At 45.5% G+C, this 21,448-nt stretch overlaps 1 protein-coding gene across 3 annotated transcripts in view; it reads right to left on the reverse strand.

Moving 5' to 3' along the window:
• The window catches only part of CTPS1 (CTP synthase 1), a 27,722-nt gene extending 13,164 nt beyond the window's left edge, over positions 1–14,558 (reverse strand). Inside the window, exons 1-8 of one of the 3 annotated variants that reach the window (XM_074376716.1) lie at positions 14,414–14,558; positions 10,927–11,105; positions 9,153–9,323; positions 6,772–6,872; positions 5,850–5,966; positions 3,656–3,739; positions 3,091–3,171; positions 277–428 (exon numbers count right to left, since the gene is read on the reverse strand). In XM_074376716.1, the coding sequence (XP_074232817.1) occupies positions 277–428; positions 3,091–3,171; positions 3,656–3,739; positions 5,850–5,966; positions 6,772–6,872; positions 9,153–9,323; positions 10,927–11,092 (872 nt within the window). In that variant the 5' untranslated portion in view covers positions 11,093–11,105; positions 14,414–14,558. Of the gene's footprint in view, positions 1–276; positions 429–3,090; positions 3,172–3,655; positions 3,740–5,849; positions 5,967–6,771; positions 6,873–9,152; positions 9,324–10,926; positions 11,106–14,288 lie in introns of all 3 variants that reach the window. The other 2 variants (XM_074376717.1, XM_074376718.1) reach the window with 2 other exon arrangements.
• Between the last annotated feature and the right edge of the window lie 6,890 nt (positions 14,559–21,448).

The following is a 21,448-nucleotide window of genomic DNA, read 5'->3' on the forward strand; positions in this document are numbered from 1 at the left end:
AGGATGCCTGTTGGCTTTGATTTTCTAGTTGGTGGGAGACAGGGGTGACAGCTGTGTAATCTGAACTCCCTGGAGACCTGGGACCTGGGCCAGCTCCACCAGGACTTCCTCATCTGTGACGCAGCTACCCAACGGCTGGGACCCTTTCCGAACTCCCCTGACCATGAAGGCCTTTTCTAACGTGAGCTGATAGCACATTAAGGAGCTGAATTCCTTGAGCCCCTAAAAAAAAGAGAAATAGGGCTACAACTCCCAGCTCTTTATTGTGAAGCAAACCTGTCGGCCATCTCTTTCCACTTCATCAGCATCTTTCGTGACTGTCTCTCAACAGGAAGGTCAAGTCTCCGAAGAAAATAATCTACAACCCCCTGCTCCTCTAACAGCAAGGGGACTCGGTAGATGGACGAGACATCGTGGACACAGATCACCTGTTTAAAAATGAGAAAAGGTTAGCTAATAAAAACAAGCAAAAACCAACTGGGCTGACAGCCTACTACCAGCTATATGACTTTGGGAAAATCAATCCTAAATTTGAAAACAGAAAAAAGGGGCAACTTTCTAAAACGTATAAATTACCAGACTGACTTAGGAGAATAGAAGAGACAGTGGCTAGTATCTTACGAACATGGATGCAAAAATCCTTAAAAAAAAAATCATAAACCAAACCACAAATTATTAAAAAAAAAAAAGTCATGTCCAAGTAGGAACTGTCTCTAGAACAGAGGTTCTCAAACCTGGCTGTCACTGAAACTTTTAAAAATCCAAAAGTCCATGCTGCACCCCACACACCTTAAATTTAACAGTAGAATTCACTACATGAACAGATTAAAGGAGGAACAAAAACCACCTCAGTGGATGCAGATTTGATAAAAATTCAAAACGAATTCATAATAAAAATTCCTGGTCAATTAGGAATACTAGGGGAAATGTGAAAATATAAAAAACTCACAGCAAATAACATTTGGTTTGATATGTAATATTAATGCTTAATATTTGAAGCATGGAACAAGGCAAAACTGGCCACTATCATTACTTCTATTCAACAATGTACTAGAGGTATAAGGCATTGCAATTAGATAAGGAAAAAAATGCATATGAATTGGAAACAACTGCCACTAATTCTTTGCACATAATATTACTGCTTATGCATAAAAATCAAGGGAATTTTCAGGCAAACCTTCAAAACTAACAGTTTCAATAAGGCTGAGATCAGTGGTCAGAAGCTTGAGATCAATGGTCAGAAGTCCGCATTTTTCTATACATGGATCATATCTAATCAGGAAATATAGTTTAAAAATATGCCATCACATAGTAACAAAAATTATGAAGACCTATAAATAAATCTAGAAAACAATGCACAAAGATAAATAAGTCCAAAAAGCACCTTTATAAAGAAAACTGTAGAGTATTATTGAAATATAGTCCCTTCGACAGTTGGAGCTGGAGCAGCGTACCTGCAAAAAGGTGAATCTTCGACTTTCATTGAAACTGACTATACATAAAAATTAAATCACAATGAATCTTAGCCCTAAGGGTTAAGACCTAAAATTATAAAGCTTTTATAAAACATAGAAGAAAATCTTCATGATCTTGGTTAAACAGAGTTCTTAGATATGATACCAAAAATACAATCTATAAAGAAAAAAACGGATAAAATGGGGTTCATCAAAATGTAAGTTTTTACGTTCCCAAAGACACAGTTAAGAAAATGAAAAGACAAACCACAAACTGGGAGGAAAAATGTGCAAACCATGTATCTGATAGAAGACTTATACTCAGAATATATAAAGAACTCTTACAACCCAAAAGCTAAGCAACCCAATTAAAAAAGAGGCAAAAGACATGAAGTTCTAATTTAAATATAGAAACACTTGTCACATTTCTAGCAGTGACTAATTCTAATGACAACCTATTACAGAATTGAATTACCTTCACTTGCTGGGACAAAAATATCTAAAATAATTGAAGTGCATGAAAAAGGCTGTTCATAAAAATGAAATTATTCTGATGTTCCATGTACTTAGAATGAAGCAGAATCTCTTGGACGCAGCTCCTGCCTCAGGCGTCACACCCAGGAACACTGAGGTCGGGCTGCCCTCACACCCTAAAGCTTGAGCCATCACAGATGGAGAGGACAGCTGCTGCCTCTGATGGGCAAAGGCTTTCCTCTTGCTCGACGCACTTCAGTGCCAGGGCAATGGTTTTAATTTTCTAATACTCACTTCCATCCCCCCAGGAGTCTTGTAAATGGACTTCTCTTACTTTAACCCGCGGCCTCACTCTCTCCTCTCTAGGCCAGCTGGGCTTGTGTGCTTAGTCTCCTGATCCCCAAATAATCTAGTGGTAGAACAACCCATCCGTAACCTAATCGTAAGTTCCTTGACCTCCGCTTCCCTTCTCTTCTCCTTCAGCCGAATCTGACCAAAGCCTCAACCCCGACTTACCACCACTGGGATTTCCATACCACACACCGCACTTAGATGCACCACAGGTACCCTCCAGTAGCACAAGCAACAAAAAAGACTAAAATGTGTTTAGAGACTACAACACTTGTTCAGAGAGCTGGCACCAGGAATATAAAGTTGAATAAGGTGGTCCTTGCCCTCAAAAGCTCAGTCCATGAGGGGAGACAAACATGGATGGACACATGGACAGACAGACAGACAGATACACACACACACACACTAAGGGGCAGGATGACAGGCTCACCACCAGGACCTGTGAGACCCAGAGACTGCCCAGAAAAGGATTAACCCTGAGGTTTGAGGAGTTTTGGAAGGTAAGCTTCTCAGACAGTACTGTGTCCTAGCTGGGCCCCAAAGGATGAAATGAAGAGTAGGCTGCCAGGCCTGTTACAGGGAGAGTGGGACACCCACTCAGCGTGGCTAGAGCAAATAGTACAAGGAGCGGGGACAGAAGCGGCGGGAGAGGTAAAAGGTGTTCAGGAACCACAGGAGATGAGGTGATGGAGAAGCACTGAGCCAACAGTCTACGTCTCAAAATATGAAATAAAACAATAAGCCTCATGAAACTGGTTAAGACACTTTAGGGATAATTAGAAGCAAAAAACTTGATGGGAGTTCTACTTACTTGTTCAGGTTCAACGTGACAGAACATCGATATTTTCTCTTTCACTGCTGTGTCGAGGGGATTTGAGCACCTGCACACAACCTAGACATTTGGATGGACAGAAAGGGTTACAAAATTGGGTTTTTCTCCTGATTTGAAATTAAAGTAGACACCTCACTGTTAAGCTGGATGAAAATGTGAACTCCTAGCACAATGCACATAAACGTTAAAAATGTTACCGGTTTTCAAAACTGAAATTCCTAAATCCCAAATTGGAGAAATGTGACAGGACAAATGGACAGACAGATTAATGAGCCAACTGGCCTTTTCTTCAATTGATGTTCTTGGGCAGGAGGGACAAAGAATGAGTGACTGGCCGAGAGGAGGAGGAAGAGGTGACCTCCGGCACACCAGGGAAGGAAATCTTTGTAAATAAGTCACAGCCCAGTTCAAAGCACTAACCCTATTTCTCCAACATTAGCTAACTAAACACAGGCCAAGAAAACAAAGGTTTTGGCTGATGGGAGGCAGGATCTTAATGAGACAGACAAGACCATGTTGAAACCAGGTAACCAGGAAATCTTACCAGATCTGGGGAAAGCCCCAGCCCTCTGAGTTCTCGAACACTGTTCTGGGTGGGTTTAGTCTTCTGTTCCCCTGTTGAACTTGGCTATTTTACAACAGGAAAAAAAAGTTAATTTCTCTACGATAAGGAATTTTCAAGTATGACTTTTCCCTGAACCCCTCTGAATAGGGAAATAGATAATTTGATCATTTATCTAATTTTTTAAAATTTTTGCTGAAGTTATTATCATGCACATATTTTAGAGTCAAATAGGCTGTCCTAAAAAGCAGTGGTACTGGCCCTCATCCACCCTCTCCCCTTTCCAAGCCCTAAACGACCCAGCTGCTATGCTTTATTGCTGCTTCTTGACATGGAGCTTGAGGCATTTTCTATTGATTTCCCTGTTGGATGTCCCTCTGCCCGCCTCCCCACATGCACCAGCCCTGTGCCTGCAGCCCCCACTTCAGGATACCTCTTCAGTGTCTATATAGTTCTGAGTATTTAAATTCTGTGCACTATTAAGCCATGTGCCTTAACTTCCCCTTTCTGGTCCAATTATTTGTTTTCCTTGGTCGGTTTTCTGGTTTTGTTTTGTTGATAACGCTGAGTTTTCTATGTACTAAATTATCTTTCTTCTCCTCTCACACTTAATCGATACATTTGTTGGGTATAGAACTCTTAGGTCAAAAATCATTTCCCCTGAGAAATTTTATGGAAATAGCTTCACTATCTTCTAATTTCCAGTATCACTGTTGAGAAGGCTGATGCCACACTAATGCTTGATTTTTCTCTTTAGACCCTTTTAGAATTTCTGCCCCGTTATTTCGAAATTTCACAACAACGTGTCTTGATGGGGGTCATTGTTCATTCAATAGGCTGGGCATTCAGTGGGTCCTTTCCAACTCAGAAATTTCTTGAATTGTTTAGATCGGGAGTCAGAACTCTTTTTTCTACAAAAGGCCAATCAGTATTTTAGGTTTTGTGGGCCATACAGTCTCTGTCCCAACTACTCAACTCAGACGTTTTGATACAAATGGGCATGGCTGCACTTCCATACAATTTTATTTTCTAAAACAAAGGAAGGGTTGATTTAGCCTGTCTGCTGACCCCTGGTTCAGATTATGCTTCCTTCTCCATTTCTGTTAGTTTTTGAAAATCCCATTATTGGGGCATCAGAACTCCTAGACCAGGCTCTACCTTTTCTCTCCTATTTTCTTTCTCTTCATCTTTCTGCTCAACTTCTAGGGCATTTCCTTAACCTTCTTTCTCTTAAATTTTTCATTCTTGCTACCCAATTTTTAATTTCTAAAAACTCTGTCCTCTTCTTCAGGTACCCAGCTCTTGTTCAATGGATACAGTTTATCTCTTAATTCTGAAGATATCAATCCTTTTTTTTCTTTTAACTTCCTTTTCCTACTCCCTGCAGAGCCTCAGTTTCTTTTTTTTTGGTCTCATGCACATTAGATGCTCTCTCCAAATGTCTGGCAGTCACTGGCGGTCAGCTCACTAGCTAACTGAAAGTTCTGTGATGATTCTGCAAATCAGGTAGCAGCAGAAGGCAGGGTGTCCCCACAGCCTAAAATTACACTGTCCCTAATGTCGGCTCATCCAGAAAAAGCCTAAAGTCTTCTACCAAGGTGGTGGGTGGACGCCCCACTGTGCTTACCAGGGATGGGGATGCCAGCGCCTAAGTACTTCTGCAACAACATGTACAATGAGCCCCGCTCCTCACCCCGAGGTGCTCAGTGCTGCCCATTCCTGAGCCTGCAGGGTGCTGAGGGCCGGCAGAGTTGCCCCTCTGCTTTCCCCACGGCAGGCTTAGGATCCAGCTCCCCCAGCTCTGCCCAGTCCGTTTCTACAGGTCCATCTCCTTTCTGCCTTCCTAATTTCTGTTACTATTGACTCCTCTCACATCTCTGAATTTTTGTCTTAAAAAATTCCCCTCCCTCCAGTTGTAGTGGGGTTTCTCCACAGAGTGAAGACGAATGGACGTGTGCAACCCACTGTCCATTCCCACTGCAACGTCCCTGATTCATTTCCCAGGTGTTTTCTATTTCATCTTTTCAAAAAGGGATGATTATAATCATTTCAAATTCACAAAGAAGTTTTTCACTCCCTGCTTTCTGCACCTCAAATACTTGAAACAGGTAATGAGTGAAAACCATCCTCTTCCCCCTCCTCTCCATCCCCCAAAGTCAAGCTCTAAATGCCTTACCTGAGGAACGAGACTGACGTGAATGTTACAGAAGTTCTCTCTTTTGACCTTGAACTGGAACTGACGGAAGGCCTCGATAAAGGGCATGCTTTCTATATCTCCCACCGTCCCACCAAGCTGGAAGAACAAAGTTAATTTAGAGGTTAAGCATTAAACCTTCCTCTTGTGGTTTAGCTTTCTAACACCTGCACTCTGTCATCTCAATCCAATGCTCAGTAACAGTGTAACGTGGACTGTCTGGGCCCATAAAATGTCAGTACACAGTGATTAGACACTTTTGTGCGTGCTAAAAGAGGACTCTTTACGAGAGGCTCACCATTCCCCAAGGTGATCACAGATCTTTCTACACCATTTTAAGAAAAAGGTCAGGTGAAAAACGCACGAGGAATTTTATTTGTCGGAGAGTCACAAAACAAAGACACCGAAATCTTATCTACTTAGCCATAAATAGCTTCTGTATTAAAAAGCTGTTATAAACAAGGTGCTGGAACTTCTCAGTCTCCTGTTTTCGCAGGAACACTGAGGTCTGGCAGCTAAGATCAGCAAAGCAGGAGTTCAGAAACCAAAACCAGAGGAGGCTCATTCACAGAGGTGAGCACTCCTGCCACAGGAAAGCTGAAGGTCGGGCCCCCTGACTTTCTCAGGAGACAGAAGAAAATGCCTCACACCACTCCTGCGGGACAGTCCACACGGAGCGTACAAATGCTGAACAGGGAGAATCGGGTGGAGCAGGTATTGCTTTCGACAGTGCAGCCACTTCACATGACTGTGACCGTGTCCTCACCCGCCACGCTGGACTCGGGGGGTCAAGGGCTTTACTGGGAACTGTCTCCTCAGTTGCTGATGGCTGACTAAGGGGGTAAAGATGTACACCTGGTCACATGCGCAGGAATCACAGGGTTTGGAAAAGACTCATACAAACCTCGATAACACACACTTGGGGTTCCAGGCCATCTTCATCCACAGGTATCAAGGCCTGTCTCATGACCCACTCCTGGATTGCATCTGTGATGTGCGGGACGACTGAGAAAGAGAAAAGAAACACGCGACCTACACTTTCCATCGGCATCGATTGAGGCAGACACACTCACTGTGACAACAAACTGCAGAGTAGCAGTGGGGTCATAAAAATACTTTTGAATCCCCCTCTTAAATGCCCTTAACAAATCTCACTCCCCATGGTCTCCGTTCCAGATTCCCCAGCAGGGCTGGAAGCCCTACGAGAGTAGGGCCTCAAGTGACGTCCTGAGCTACCTTAGAGCACCGGCCCCAGTGCAGAATCTACCCTGGCTGCACAAGCAACCACACATCAGACCACGCGGGGACCCCTCCTGCTTACAGCTGAGGGGGACACTTCACACCAGGGTGCTTTTCCAGGGACAAGACCACGCCAGGACCTTGCTCCATTACATTTCCAGTTTACTGAAGGGCCGACAGTCCGCTGCGAGGCAGCCCAGTGCGGCAGGGCAGTCAGGAGCCCAGCTTCTGGGGCCAGACTGTCTGGATTCAAACCTCAGGCCCACCACTCATTAAGTGTGGGTCTTTGGGCAAATTACCTAACTACTCCTGAGCTCCACCTCCCTATCCGCAAGTTGGGGAAGCGCGGCCAGGGCACTGGTGAACCGCCGAGCAGCGCTCCCAGCCTGTCAGTGCCCACCAACATCAGAGTCAGCTGAGGGCTTTTTAAATCACGGTTGTGGGACTCAGACGGCCTGGTTCCTAAGGGGCAGAGGTTACTGTTTAACTTGCTATGCCCATAGCTGGCAGTGCCTCCCACAAAGGCTAGTACCTATTCCATACACAGAAGCCAAAGCCATCCTTTTAAAGTGCAAATCAGAGTTCACTAGTCCCGAGCTTAAACTCCTGAACGGCTTCCCATGGCTCTGAGAAAATCCAAACACCACACCATGGCCCAGAAGGCCGTGCGGAGCCTGGCTGCAGCCCCCTCGCCCTCCTCCCCCTTGGTCTCAGTGCAGGACAGGCTCCCTCCCAGGCCCTTTGCAGCCATGGGCGTCTGTATGCACCAAGACCCCCTCCTTCGCTCCTCCCAGGGCTGGCCTCAGCTCACATGTCCTCTCCTTGGAGGCTCTCCCTGACCCCTTGTCTAGACCAGCCTTCCCCATCACTCTCTCTCTGCACTCTATATATTTCCCTCTCAGCTTCCATCAAGCAGCTCGTTTCATCTGTTTGTTTTTTCTCTCCCATAAGGTAACCTCCTTAAGGACAACAGCCTCATTGGTCTTGTTCATCATGTCTTCCCAGGACCAGTCAGAGTCTGACAGCAGTGAACACTCAAAAAAACTGCTGATGAATGAATGAGTGAATAAATGAATTAATACACTGGAGGCTGAGAACAACAAACTGTATGACCAGGATCACTGCAATTCCTAACCGATCCCTTTCCATGTGTCAGGAACTCAGAGAAACACTCTGCTGACTTAGCTCCTTTAATTCTCCCAACAGCCCAGATAGGTCGGTACTATTATTATCTCCATTTCACAGAAAAGAAAACCAGACCTCAAAGAAGGCAAGTAATCTGCCCTTGTGCACAAAGCTGGTAAGTGGCAGAGCCAAGACCTACACAGACCCCCTGGCCCAGAATCCGGCCAGGGTGGCCCCAGGCCAGAGCCAACTGTCATCGTGACCCTCGGCTTTCAGTCTAGTAAAGGCTAAAGCCAAAAGCAGATTTACTCTCCTAAATCAGATGAAGCCACTCTTCAGCAACTCCCCCTCCCCAATTTGGACTTCTGTCATATACTAGACCAGTGGTTTTCCAACCCCACCTTTTAAAAAGCATCACTGGTCTCAAATGAATGCTATGCAGAATCTCAACAGACACAGGTGAAGCTGTGCTGGCGAAAGCTCAGGAGGCCCGAGAGACCCTCCTCTCAGACTCCCTCGAGCCCAGGACCAGCCTAGGGACCAACGCACCCAATGGGACTCCTGCTACTCACTGTCTGGACACAGTACATCCTAGATGTGTGACACACACTGCGTGGCTACTGCCCTAATCTAGTTGCCTTCATCACTCCATGCTTATCACTGTGTCAAAACAACAGCTCTCTCGACTCAAATCATGCAGCTAGACTGACGCCTTCAAGGCCATTCACAAAGGGGCGGGAGCTTACTCAAGTGATTTCTTGAGTAAACAGCCATATAACTCTGAATTCTCAACTGAAGACCTATTTCAGTAACAATACCTTGACACGTTCACACTGAAACTGCATAAAAAGTACATTTTTATACACAGATGAAATTAAACTGGTTAAGATTTTCAAACCTTGAGGGCAAATCCAGTATTACCTTGGACGGTTTTCCCCAAGTAATCTCCTTTGCGTTCCTTGTTAATGACGTACTGGTATATCTTTCCAGTGGTCAGATTATTGTCCTTGGTGAGGCGGATGTCAAGGAAACGTTCATAGTTACCCAGGTCAAGGTCTACCTCCCCACCGTCATCCAGCACAAAAACCTCACCTGCAGTGAACAGTGAAAACGGTTCAGTTAAGGAGAGGTGCACAGACCAGGGCACAATTTGAGTCCCAACAGAAACACCTGAACATTAAGGACAAAGTCTGCATTAACTTGATAGGAAGCAGGGATATTTATTTCTAGAAAACGAAATATGACATGAGAGAAAAATCACCAATCATTCTGCAAACTCAGACCGGGTCAGGAAGAGTCATGAAACGACATGAGCTGGAAGGAAACTACAGCCCAGGCAAGACACACAGACAAAGTAAGAGAACTTTTAGCAAAGTCTCCTCCTTGAGCAGAGAAAGGTTTAAGATGTGATAAAAGTAGGATTTGACCCTAAAACTTCAACAGGGTGCACATATTAAAAGTCATGTTGGTTATAAAAACCAGCTTCTGTCACTGGAATTTGACACAACATTGTAAAATGATTATAAGTCAATAAAAAATGTTAAAAAAAAAAAAAAAAACCAGCTTCTGGGCCGCACTTTAGTCCAAAACAAACCTGTGAAATTGCTCAAGATTTTCCTCCTCTTCCTTTGCTGAACTTTCAGTCATTGAAATGTCATTCTGGAAATTTTGCCCTGAATGGAGCATCGCAACACCGCAACAGGAGACAAGCTCAAAAGGAGGAAAGTAAAAATGGTCCTGTTTTCCTGTCGTCCTTTGCTCTCAAGAATTCTGTATTAAACTTTGCTCCAATTTGTCCATCTTTCCCTGACACTACTACATATGGAGTTTTGCTCTAATGACACTCATTCTCATAGATTTTTAGCTCACATTAGATAGCAGGAGTATGAAAAAATGTTTTTAACTTAAGAAGTTTTTTTTTTAACATGTTTTAACAGTACTTCTACCCCCAATTTTAAGTAATTACTCTTCTAGGTAATTCAGACACAGTTTTACATCATCCTGATCAGCGGCAGTAAAGACGTTAAGTGTGGTTTTCTGACCCCTACCTTCACGGTTTCAACTTTTCACTCCAAATATGCTTGTTTTTATAACCCAAACTCTGTTAGCCAAAGAGAATCTCAAGCATACAGATCATTCAAATTCAACATCTATCTATTGCCTGAATCCCAAAAGAGTGGTCCTTTAGCCTCTGTCTGAACACCTCTACCAAAGGGAACTCATGAGTTCTTGAAGTCCTCACCCCACTCTTGGAGAGCACTTGCTATTATAAAAATCTTCCTTATCCTGAGTCAAAATAAATATCTTGACATCTATCCAACTACACTATTCCTAAAGATTGGGTCCACAAAGAATAAACATAATCCCTCTTCTCAAATATTTGAAGAAAGTTACTATGTCACCAGATGTCTTTTTCAAGAGAGACAAACTTTCATTCAGCCACCAAAAAAGATGGTTTCTATTATTTCTATCACAGAAACCACTAGACTCCAATCACTCCACTGCCTATTAAGATTTCTGCTTCCTCTCTGTCCTGCTGAGAAAAGCATGATTCTGCTATGTGAAGGATCCTTCTCAGAAGGCAGGAAACGGAGGTTATGCTCTGCAAAATACACACCGTTTCCAAGGGCTGACATTTTCTTTCACACATTAAACAATTACCGTTTTCAAGAAAAAAGAAATGCATTGTGCTTACCATGCTCATAAGGAGAGAATGTTCCTGCATCAATGTTAATGTACGGGTCAATTTTAATGGAGGTGACATGTAAACCGCATGACTTGAGTATTGTGCCCACGCTACTGGCGATGATTCCTTTCCCAATTCCTGATATAACACCGCCAGTAACTAGAATGTACTTCATTGTACTCGCTCACCTAGGAGAAGGAAAAATTACAGAAAAAATACATCTCAACAAATGAAACTTATCTGAGTTCAAATGCCAGCTCTGCCACTTACTAGCTATGAACCCTCTAGAAGCCTCGGTTTCCCCAGCTGTCACACGACTTTGGATGGCTGTTATGTGTGATACTGTTTCTTGGCACACTCAATGGCTTTAGTCAAATATGAGTTGAAAAACAACTGCTAATTAAATAATGCAGCTTTTGTTTAAAGATTTGACAGCCAACAACCTCAGAGTCAATCTAATTTAAAAAACAAAAAATAAAAAACTCAGCTCTGTTGATAGAACATTATGCCCCCAGTGCTGGCAGACACTGGGATACCAGGCAGGTGCTGCATTATTTTCCCTAAGTGGGGAAAAGAGTTTCAATCTTGGATGTGCACTCCAATTTTCCATGAAAGAGATCATGCCTCTGGCTAAACTATAATGTATCGCCAAGAAGACACAGCTCCTCTAGGTTATGGAAGACAGAATAAAAGGAAAGGATTTCAGCATTTAAAAGGAGTTGCAGTTAAAACTAAAGATCTTTCAATGAAAGGTAGCTCTCTTCTGTAATTTAATAACTTGCTCCTTGCCAGCAATCTCTTCCAGGTATGCTTTGAAGAGAGACTGTATGTATTGGAGGAAAAGGACATCAGATAACAGACCGGTCTCAAGCACATAATGGGCAGAGGACTCAAAGAGAGGGGAGATTAAATTAAATCCTAAGAGCAGTACAGTTGTGGCAGGGAATGGAAGAAACAGACTTAGCGAGAAATAAAAAGGGGGGAATGGATGCAAGAACCGCAGACATAAGTGATGAGCAGACAGACAGTAACGGGCTCTCCAGGGAGAATTTCTCACTGGCCCCAGCTTCAGAGGCTCAGAACTATCATTTGGTCAATAAACCTGAATGTGATCAAAATGAGAAACACAATCACAAGTACAAGAGAATGCTTGCTTTGGCATGGTCGGGACATTTTCCTCCTCCAGGAACACTTCATGTGAAGCCAAATTTTAATAAAAATAAGCTAAGAAAGGAACAAGGAAACTGGGGAGTCAGCTGGAAGCGTTCCCCTGCCCCACTCCTCCCTAAGGCAGGAATGAACATACTTGGCAAGGAATTAAGAACGCTCAGAATATCTTTCCCCCTCGGACAGCAAGGAAGACACCCAACCATGACCTGCTTTTTCTGTCCTCTGCTGCAGCATTTCCAAAAGCACGCACCTTGGTTTCCACAAAATCCATATGGGATTCCCGAAAAGGGTTTCATGGACAGATAAAGCAGAGAAATGCCGGTTTAACAGTCAATCGGTTTAATTCAAGACTGCTGGGAGCCTTTAATAAGCTACGTGCACTGTGATCTCCCGAAAGGGATATACAGTCTGCAGTTGCCCCAGACTTTTTGACTTCAAGCCCCTAATATTTGGGACAAAGACTGCTCTGTCACCTCACAACTGAACAGGTCCTTATTGACATGTGAATATTAGATCTGGCTACATTTTAGAGATGTCCTAACCAGGCATATTCCTGAGACTATATTCAGGTCTCACTGACTAAATTTTTGATGTTCCTAGAAATTCTTCAGCCATCCTGAGTTGGGTTATAGAGCGGGTTACTTCTCCAGGAAGACTCATCCATTTGCATTTGATTTGCCCTGATTTTACTCTAAGAGAATAGATTAACACCTCTCTTTAGGGGAGATTCTTGCAGTCTCCCACAGTGCCTGGCAATAAATATCCCAATGCACTCAACGATCAGGTGGGAGAGGCGGATGGTACTCAGTCGCCCCCTCTACCCCATGTATGGACTACCCAGTAGGTAAGTGCTACTGTGCCACACACTTTGGTGACCACAAAAATTACTGATTTGGGCCCACAGCTCAAGTTGCAGTCCAGTTAGATAAAATATTTACAAATAAATGAGTAATCCAGTGATGGCAGGAAACAGAGCGACTACAGCTGACATGAGTATAAATGGGGAAGAAGAGAGAGCAGAAAGCTTTCAGTGGCAAGACCAGGGTAATGCATCATGGCCCATTAGAGGAAGGGGCAAGAAATGAAGGGAGGAGAGGATCCAGACTGCTCCTGCTGTGATGACCTGAGCCTTGCAATGACCTTGAAGGGAAAGGGAACAGAGTGAGCAGGAAGGCTATCTACAGACCACAGAGGTAGGGCCAAGAAAAGACACCAGGGGTGACGGGAGTCAGAGGAGATGGTGGGAAATAAACTGAAAATTTAAGCAAGGGGCCAAATCATGTGGCCACTTGAATGCTCAAACTGAACTTTAGTCTGAAGGTGTTGGGAGACAAGGGAAGGTTTTCAAGCACAGAAGTAACATAAATCAAGATGCATCAGAGGAATTCAATAGAGATGAAACAACAACAAAGATGTTAAATGTTGAGTTCCATTCAGCTCCACCACTGGTGTCCTGGGACCTGTCAAGTCATGGTAGCCGCCTGAAGCCCTGGTTCTGACATCTGTTAAATGGGCGTGAAAAACTCAGCATCGCCTGTGTCACAGGACTGCTGAGGTTTCAAAATTACAATGAGTGTGGACGTAAGTGCGCCACGCACACGTAGTGAATGAAGTTCTTTAAAATGCAGCATCCTCATTCCAGGTGGCTGGGAGGGTTGAGGGCCAGCGTTGAGGCCGAAGCCGGCCCCTACCCAGCACCCGGAGGCCATGGGGCCCCGCGAGTTCCGAGGCCCCTTCTGCCCGCGGGAGTCTGGGCGTGCCGGAGGGGCCCGAGGTCGGGCCACAGAACCCATCCCCCACCACCGAGGGCCCGTCTGGGACCTTGATCCCCCTCCAGCGAGGCTAAGGCGGTTCCTTGAGGCCAGAGGGGCGAGGGCAGGGTAGTTTGAATGGAGCGGCAGCCGCCAGGCTGCTCCGGGCGGAATGAGCAGAGGCGGCTCCCGCACCACTACGGCCCTCTAGGTCCCAGAAGCTATCCCCGGCCCCCTGGTCAGGCGAGCCAGGCCGCGCTGAGATGCGCGCTGCCGGGCCCCGCAGCCCGGGCCCCGCGGCCTCTCCTGCGCCCCCACGCCCCCTGCGGCCAGTCTCCCCGGCGGCGCCCGGCCACGCGGCCCCGCGCGCGGGAGCCGGCTCCTAGCCGGCCTGGCCGCCCGCCCTACTCCCGTTAGGCACGCAGCCCATTGGGCAGGCCAGCGAGCCACCTCACCCCTGATTGGTGGGAGCGGTGTCTGTCACCGGCGGTGGGGCTGTCCCGCGCCAGGCTCGGCTCCCACTGCCTATTCGTGCAGTGGGAACAGCTCCCGCCGGATCCCTGGAGTCAGCCTACCTGAGGCCGGCTTTAAATCCTGCCGTCGGCTAAAGAGCTACAAAGACGACGCGCACGCTGAGGCCCCGGCAGCCAGTGCACCAGCCCGGCCGCATGCGCCGGGCAGTCTATTACGGAGGCGGGCCCTAGGCGGTGCGCACGCAGAGGCGAGGGGCGGGGCGCGGTCGCAGGCCCTCCTCGGGGCGGAGCCTGGGTGTCGGGGCTCAGGGCCCCGAGTGCGCAGGCGTCGGGCGAGCGAGCTTTTCCACCCGTGCGGCCGGCTGCTCCGGCTCATCCTCCCTTCGCTGCTGGGCAGATCATGGCGTTCCTGCCTTGCAGTCTTTGTCGTAGCCGGTGGTGCAGGCTTCCTTGCTTGAGGGGGAGGACGCCATGTTTTGACTCACAGCTGGCAAATCCATCCCTGGCTCCAGGCCCGGTCCCCAATAGCCTTCTGGAGGAGATCCATCACACCGTGTCTCTGAACTGTCTGACCCTGTGAGCAAGGCGGTGTGACCCCAACTCATCTCTCCCTCTGTGCCCTCTGAACCAAGGGATGCCGGCATTGTCATCCCCTGCCCCTTCCCCATAACAGGCAAGGCCAGGCGAGCGGCTGCGCGCTGGCTCCTTCCTCATCTGATGGGAATAAGAGTGAGTAAGGCAGAAAGAAAAGCTGCCGAGAAGGCCCTGAGGCCCAGGAGAGCCTCGCCTAGCTGAGTTGGAGGCCAGTGTAGCCTCATTGGAGAGAGTCAAAGGAAGAGAGATCAACAGGAGATCTGGCTGGAGAGGGCAGCGTGGCCATACCACGCAGAGCATGAAAGATCAAGGATTCTCTTTCCCTTAGCGGCAGTGGGAAGCCCTAGAAAAAAAATTTGAGGAGGGGGTTTTGCTCTGTTTTGAATGGTGAATACATGCACGTAGTTATTTTTTTCTCCAAACACTATACAAAGATACCCTTGAAAAGTAAGTCTCTCACCTCTGTACCCCAGTGTTCTTATTTTCTTCCATAGAAGCAGTTTGTCCCAAGTTCTTGTATACCTTCACTGAAGGATTTAAAGAAAAGGTGTGACGTGATCAGATCTGTATTTCAACCAAACGGATTCCAGGAAACCAGTTTAGGAGGCTTCTGCAGTGGCCCCAAAGAGAGGCTTCTGGCATCTTCCAAATCTGAATCACCACTGCTTCTTCTCTGCCAGGCTGCACTCAGCTGCAAATCTAAAACATGCTTGGGATGCGTTTGAAGGTGCTTTCCAGACACACTTCTCTCAAGAAGCATTTGGTGTTTACCAAAGTGCCTGGGACACAAAAGACACTGAGAACATACTTGCCAAAGTCACGAAGGTGCTGTAGAAGATATAAAAATGAGCCACTCGCTCGGCCACTCTTCTGGATAGCCACTTGACCCTTTCCTCTCCTTCCACAAACCTCTACTCTCTCTCAACTAATGGGCTTGCTTTTTATGTCACTGAGAAAATAAAAGCCATCAAGAGAACTTGAGCTCCCACAATCATATCCATCAGCCTCCTTTCATCTAGGCACACCAGCTCTGCCTTGTGTCCTGTACCGTGGACAAACTGTCCCCGCTCCTAGAGGTCAGCCTCTCCTCATGACTTCAAGTGTCATATCCTCCCATCAGCTCAAGAATGTCCGTCTTGTAGCTCTCCCCTCCTGCATTATCGATTTTTCCCTCTCTTCCTAAATCTTTTCCACTAGCACGACGCAGGTTCTCCCACCTGAAAGCAGAACCCCTCTCCTGACTCAACATAATTCTCTGGCTACGCCTCCATTTCTCTGTGCCCCTTTTCAACACAGCGCCTAGAAAATGTTGTTTGTACTTGCTGTCTCCAATTTCTTCCCTCGCTCTTGAACTCATTCTGTCAGGCTGTTGCTCATGTACTTCTCCTGAAACTGCTCTTGTCGAAAATTAACTTCTGTGTTCCCAGACCTCTTCTCTATATACCAGACTTGCAAGTCCCCGATAAGGACACCAGTGTGGCTGTAGGTGCCCGGTGTGAGTGTACGTGTGTGCATTTGCATATTGGGGCTGCTCCTGTCACCCACCTTGAGCTTACAGACTCCCTGTGGACCTCTGGGTGTAACCATACTGCCCTCAGATCCTGCCCCTAACTCGCTGCTTCCCTGACAGTATTCGGCACAGCTGGTTGCTGCTTCTTTAAAGTGTGTTCTTTACTTGGTTTCTAGGAAACCACTGTCTCAGTTTTTTTCCTATTTCATAGGCCTCTCCTGGGTCTTTTTCCATCAATCCTTTCCTCTTCCTGACCTGTACACGTTGGTACATACGCCTCCAGGCTCAGAAAATTCCGTGTCTATGTGTAATCATTCTCGAGATGATCTCATTCAGGCTTTAAATACCAGACTTTAAAGACTAGACTTTAAATGCCATCTATATCCTGATGACTCCCAAGTTTATATTTCCAGCCTGGACCTCTCTCCTTATCTCCAAGTTTGGGGCCCTTCTAAGCACAAGGTCCTGAAGTTGGCCCCACGCAAAGGTACAGAAGAGCCCAGGCACCTTGTCTTGGGGTGGGGCAATCCTGCGATGCTGTTCAGGCTCCAGGGCTCCCCCCAGGATCAGGCTGAGGTTAGACTCAGCTAAACCAGGAACTGCAGACTTTCCATAAAGGGCCAGATAGTCAATGTTTTAGGCTTTGTGGGCCACATGGCCTTGGTCACAGCTACTCAACTCGGTCGTCATAGCGCAAAACTGGTCATAGATAATACATTCACAAAATGAGCGTGACTGCGTTTCAGTCCAACAGTTCTTCATTTACAGAAATACAGATTTGGGCTGAAGACCAGTTTGCCAGTCCCTAAGCAAAACACACCTCCTGTCCAGATTCTTCCCTGCCCTATCCTGCCTCCCTCACTCCCTTACAGGCTTCTCTCAAGAACATTCCTCAATTATTCAGTTATACAAGAACCCCATCTCAGACTTTGTTCCTAGGGAACCCAGCCTAAGACAGCCTGCCTCCTACAGATTCCTCCTGGAGTGCCCCCTCTGACCCTGAGATACTTCTCAGGGTGCTGAAATTGCCTGTGACTTACTCATCTGTCTCCTCCACGCCAGACTGAGATCTCTTTGAGACTACCTAACCTTTCTGTGCCTCAGTTCTCCTTTATCAGGTACAGTCTTATTCACCTTTTAATAACCAGGATCCAGCATATTTAATTCCCGCGACTGCCCTGTGATGCACAGGCCACCATTATTGCTACATTACATGTGACGAAGCCAAGACTGAGGAGTATGCACGCCCGCCCAAGAGCACATGTGAAGGTTGATTTTGCATCCTCTGTCCATTTTGCCCCCTTCATTCTACCCATCACCAAAGCTTGCTGTTTTTTAGCCAAGGCTCCTTTGATTTTTTTCACTGTCACATCAGCATGCTGTCATCCTAGCCTGGCATTCTGATGGATTGTCTGGGAGAGAAATGGGGTAGTAGAGAGCCTGCAACTATTGACTTAATTTTTTTTTCCACCAGATTGGGGCTATTTATTCTAAAATAAATTTTACTTAAATGGTACAAAATTCCAAAGGTAAAAAGGAATACACTGTAACAGCCTTCTTCCCATCCCTATTCCCTGGCCACCTAGTTTACCTCTCTGAGGCAACCACTATTGCCTGTTTCTTGTTTATCTTTTAAGAGACACTCTATGCAAATGTCTATATCCTTCCTTTTTTCTTTTTTTTAGAGAACTTTTTTGTCCAAATTTTTTTTTTTTAATTTTGGTGGGAGAAGGAAGTAATTAGCCTTATTTATTTTAATGAGGTACTGGGGATTGAACCCAGGACCTCATGCATGCTGAGCACATACTCTACCATTGAGCTACACTCTTCCCCCAAACCCCCCGCTCTATATCCTTTCTGATTGGCTGGATATTATTTTCGTATGAATGTGTTGTGTTGGATTTTCCTCTCTTGAGCTATCTTTCTTTAATGACGTGATCTGGTGAATTAGTTGGTTATACCCTCACCTTGTTGATGAAAGGATTTAAGGGCGTGTGTGTGTGTAAACTAGAGAAAAATGAGGCAAAGGAAAAATAAGAGTAGGAACCCTTTCTCTTCAATGATATTCCATTGTCTTCAGGATAAAATCAAACCCACACTTTGATTCATGGGGCTACGCGCAAACTGGCCTCAGTTTACCCCTCTAGCCACATGACCCGTCCCATGCTCTGGCCACACTGGACTCTTCCAGTTCCCTGAACGTGTCATTTGTCCTTTCTCACATCTGGATCTTCACATAGAAACTGCGGCTGGAATATGCTCTTTGTCTTACTAAAGTCACATTTCAGCTTGGACTTCACATCCCCAAGCACCTCTTCTGGACAGCCTCCTGCCCTCGAGCTGGGGTTAGTTAGTCTTTCTCCCCCATCCTTCTGTTGCTGCCTAGGTTCCCCCAGGCATAGCGCTTACAGACCACGTTTTAACATTCGTTTCTTTGTCCAGACCTCCCACCTGTCATGTCTATAAGCTCCGTGAGGTCTGGGACCTTTTTATCTGATTGACTATTGTATATGCTCAGTGCCTACCTGGTTCTAGCACATAGCAGGCATTTGGTAAATATTTGTTCCACAGATAAATGAGTCCAGAAATCAGATTTGATCCCCAATCCTGTACTCTTTCTAGAGGCGAGTCATAAATTTGACTTTTAACTTTCCAGCACCATAGCTGAAGCACGTCAGGATGATTAAATAGAAAACCAGGAGAAATATCACTTCCTCAAATAACTCTTCACTGGCTCCCCTATGTCCCCCTACTGGCAGCCCTAAGTGCCCCCCTCATTATTTTTCTTATAAGCATTTGTCAAACTGTAATGATTGATGGGGTAATTGGTTATTTGATGTCTGTGTTCCCTACCAGACTGTATTCCATTTATGAGTGTATTCCCAGCACGTCTCATATTGCCTGCATGTAGGAGGTGCTCAGTAAATGTTTACTGAATGAATTAGAAGGGCCATTATTCCCGCTACTGAGATCAGAAATCAATTTCTCCTGCGAGTCTTCACAGCGAGGACATAGGACATCATGTGAAAGTGGATGGTCTCAGTAACACCCACACAGCAGACATGCAGGCCACAGTCACAGGGCCGTTCCTTATAATAATTCTCAATAAAGGTTGTTGGCAGTGTCACAAAGTACAGTTCAGGCAAAGGGACTCTGCAGAGGGCCAATAGGGTGCCCACAGTATGCAGTGGCGGGGAGAAGCCATCTGAAGGCCTGGATTATTCAGGAGCAAATGACAAAGCATCTTCTGGCTTTCCTCTGTGAAAGCTGTTCTCCATATAGGTGTACACTAGTGTTCAGAGCCGTGTTGTTCACAATGGCCAAAAGGTGTAAAGAACCTAAGTGTCCATGAACAAATGAATATGTAAACAAATTATGAGATACACATACAAAGGAGTATTATTCAACCATGAAAAATAAATGAAATTTTTATACATACTAAAAAAAAAGAAAGAAAGAAAATTGTTCTCTAACCTGAATGCTGGGTAGATTTTGAGGGGCAGTGAATTCAGTATTACACTCTTCTGACAGATACGTGGACTGAAGCTATTCTGAGCATCAAGTTAAATTCAAAGGCTTTCAATAGTCAGTTGAGCTCAGGGGGTAAAATTCGTATCCACGTCAGGATGAATTGATGTCCTTCACAGAGAACATGATGGGGTGTCAGAATTATCTGACAGAGACATCTGTCTTATGTTGGGCATGTAATAATATGTATCACTATCATATGACCATTGGGTATAATCATACACTGGTACCTCATTAACACATTTAGGGGGAAAATGCAGTAAAAGAGAAAGAAGAAAACACCTTGCAGAAAGATGTTATTATGTAAGCATAATAATCAATTTTTAGTTGACAAATATACCATAGCTAACATCACCATATATCCCAGATTTGAGGGGACAGTTTTGATTTCTTGGAACTTTATTATTTTTGATAAAGGTAATGTGTTACATGCAGAACTAAATGTCCTTTTGTTGTTAAACTATTGTAAGACTTTTACTGCAAATAAGTGGGCAGATGAAGAAATGAATGCTTTTTCAGATCATATGTTTAGATTTTGAGGTTCAGAAAACCTGGAGAACAGGACTTGCTGCCAGTATCCCCACCTGCGAGACCCCTCCCAGCCTCTCGTGCTAGGTGAGTACCTCTCCTCTGATCCCCAAGCCGGCTCTTTATTCATCTGTCCCAGAATTTACCACATTAGATTGAGATTATCTGGGTTTGCTTCTCTCTAGATTGAAAAAACTCTTTTTAGTTCCAGTAACTGCAGGAAGGGATGGTGAAACCCCCGCAATCTTCCCTAAGCCCTCCAGAACCAGCTCCATTGTATAATCTACCTAAAAACTGGGCTCATGACACAAACAGAGCTTCAGGACAAGCTCCCAACCTTGCTTCCGACTGAAGCATGGCCCCTACACCCTTCCAGGATCAAAACTCTAAGGCAGAGCCTTCTGTCCACAGTGCCTGACACACTGCTTGGCACATGGCAGGCCCTCAGTAAATATTTGATGCATTAAGATTGTGAAATGACCTCATGACTTTTAACTTCATTGTGGTCTGGCTTTTTTTCCACCAAGGCAAAAGAGCTTTCTAGCAGTGGGTGACCTTTCTTTCAGCAGGTGGCAAGACACCATGAAAGCAATCCTTACATCATTCCAGTTCAGTAATCCATGAGTAGTGACTGTGTCCATCCAGGAGGTGTTTCCCCAGGGTGATTTGGGGGCTGAGACTCACTAAGGGGTATGTCAATATAGGTTCTCTTACTGGACATCTAGTGTATTGAGTGAACCACAGAGTTGAGCAACCTAACCAAGCGACATAGAGTAGATGGATGCCAGGACATTGAGATGTTTAGAGAGATTTGTATCCTGGAAGCACTCATAATATGTGTATAAATTCAATAGTTGTAATTTCAAACTCTGGGGTCAGGCTCCAGACATCTGTATCTCAGATCTCTCTCCGAGATCTGTGTCTCCAAGAAGGACTTGCACTCCTGCCATTCATGCCACGATCACTTGAAAGACAAC

This window comes from Camelus bactrianus, chromosome 13, assembly GCF_048773025.1.
Source record: "Camelus bactrianus isolate YW-2024 breed Bactrian camel chromosome 13, ASM4877302v1, whole genome shotgun sequence".
Lineage (NCBI taxonomy): Eukaryota > Metazoa > Chordata > Mammalia > Artiodactyla > Camelidae > Camelus > Camelus bactrianus.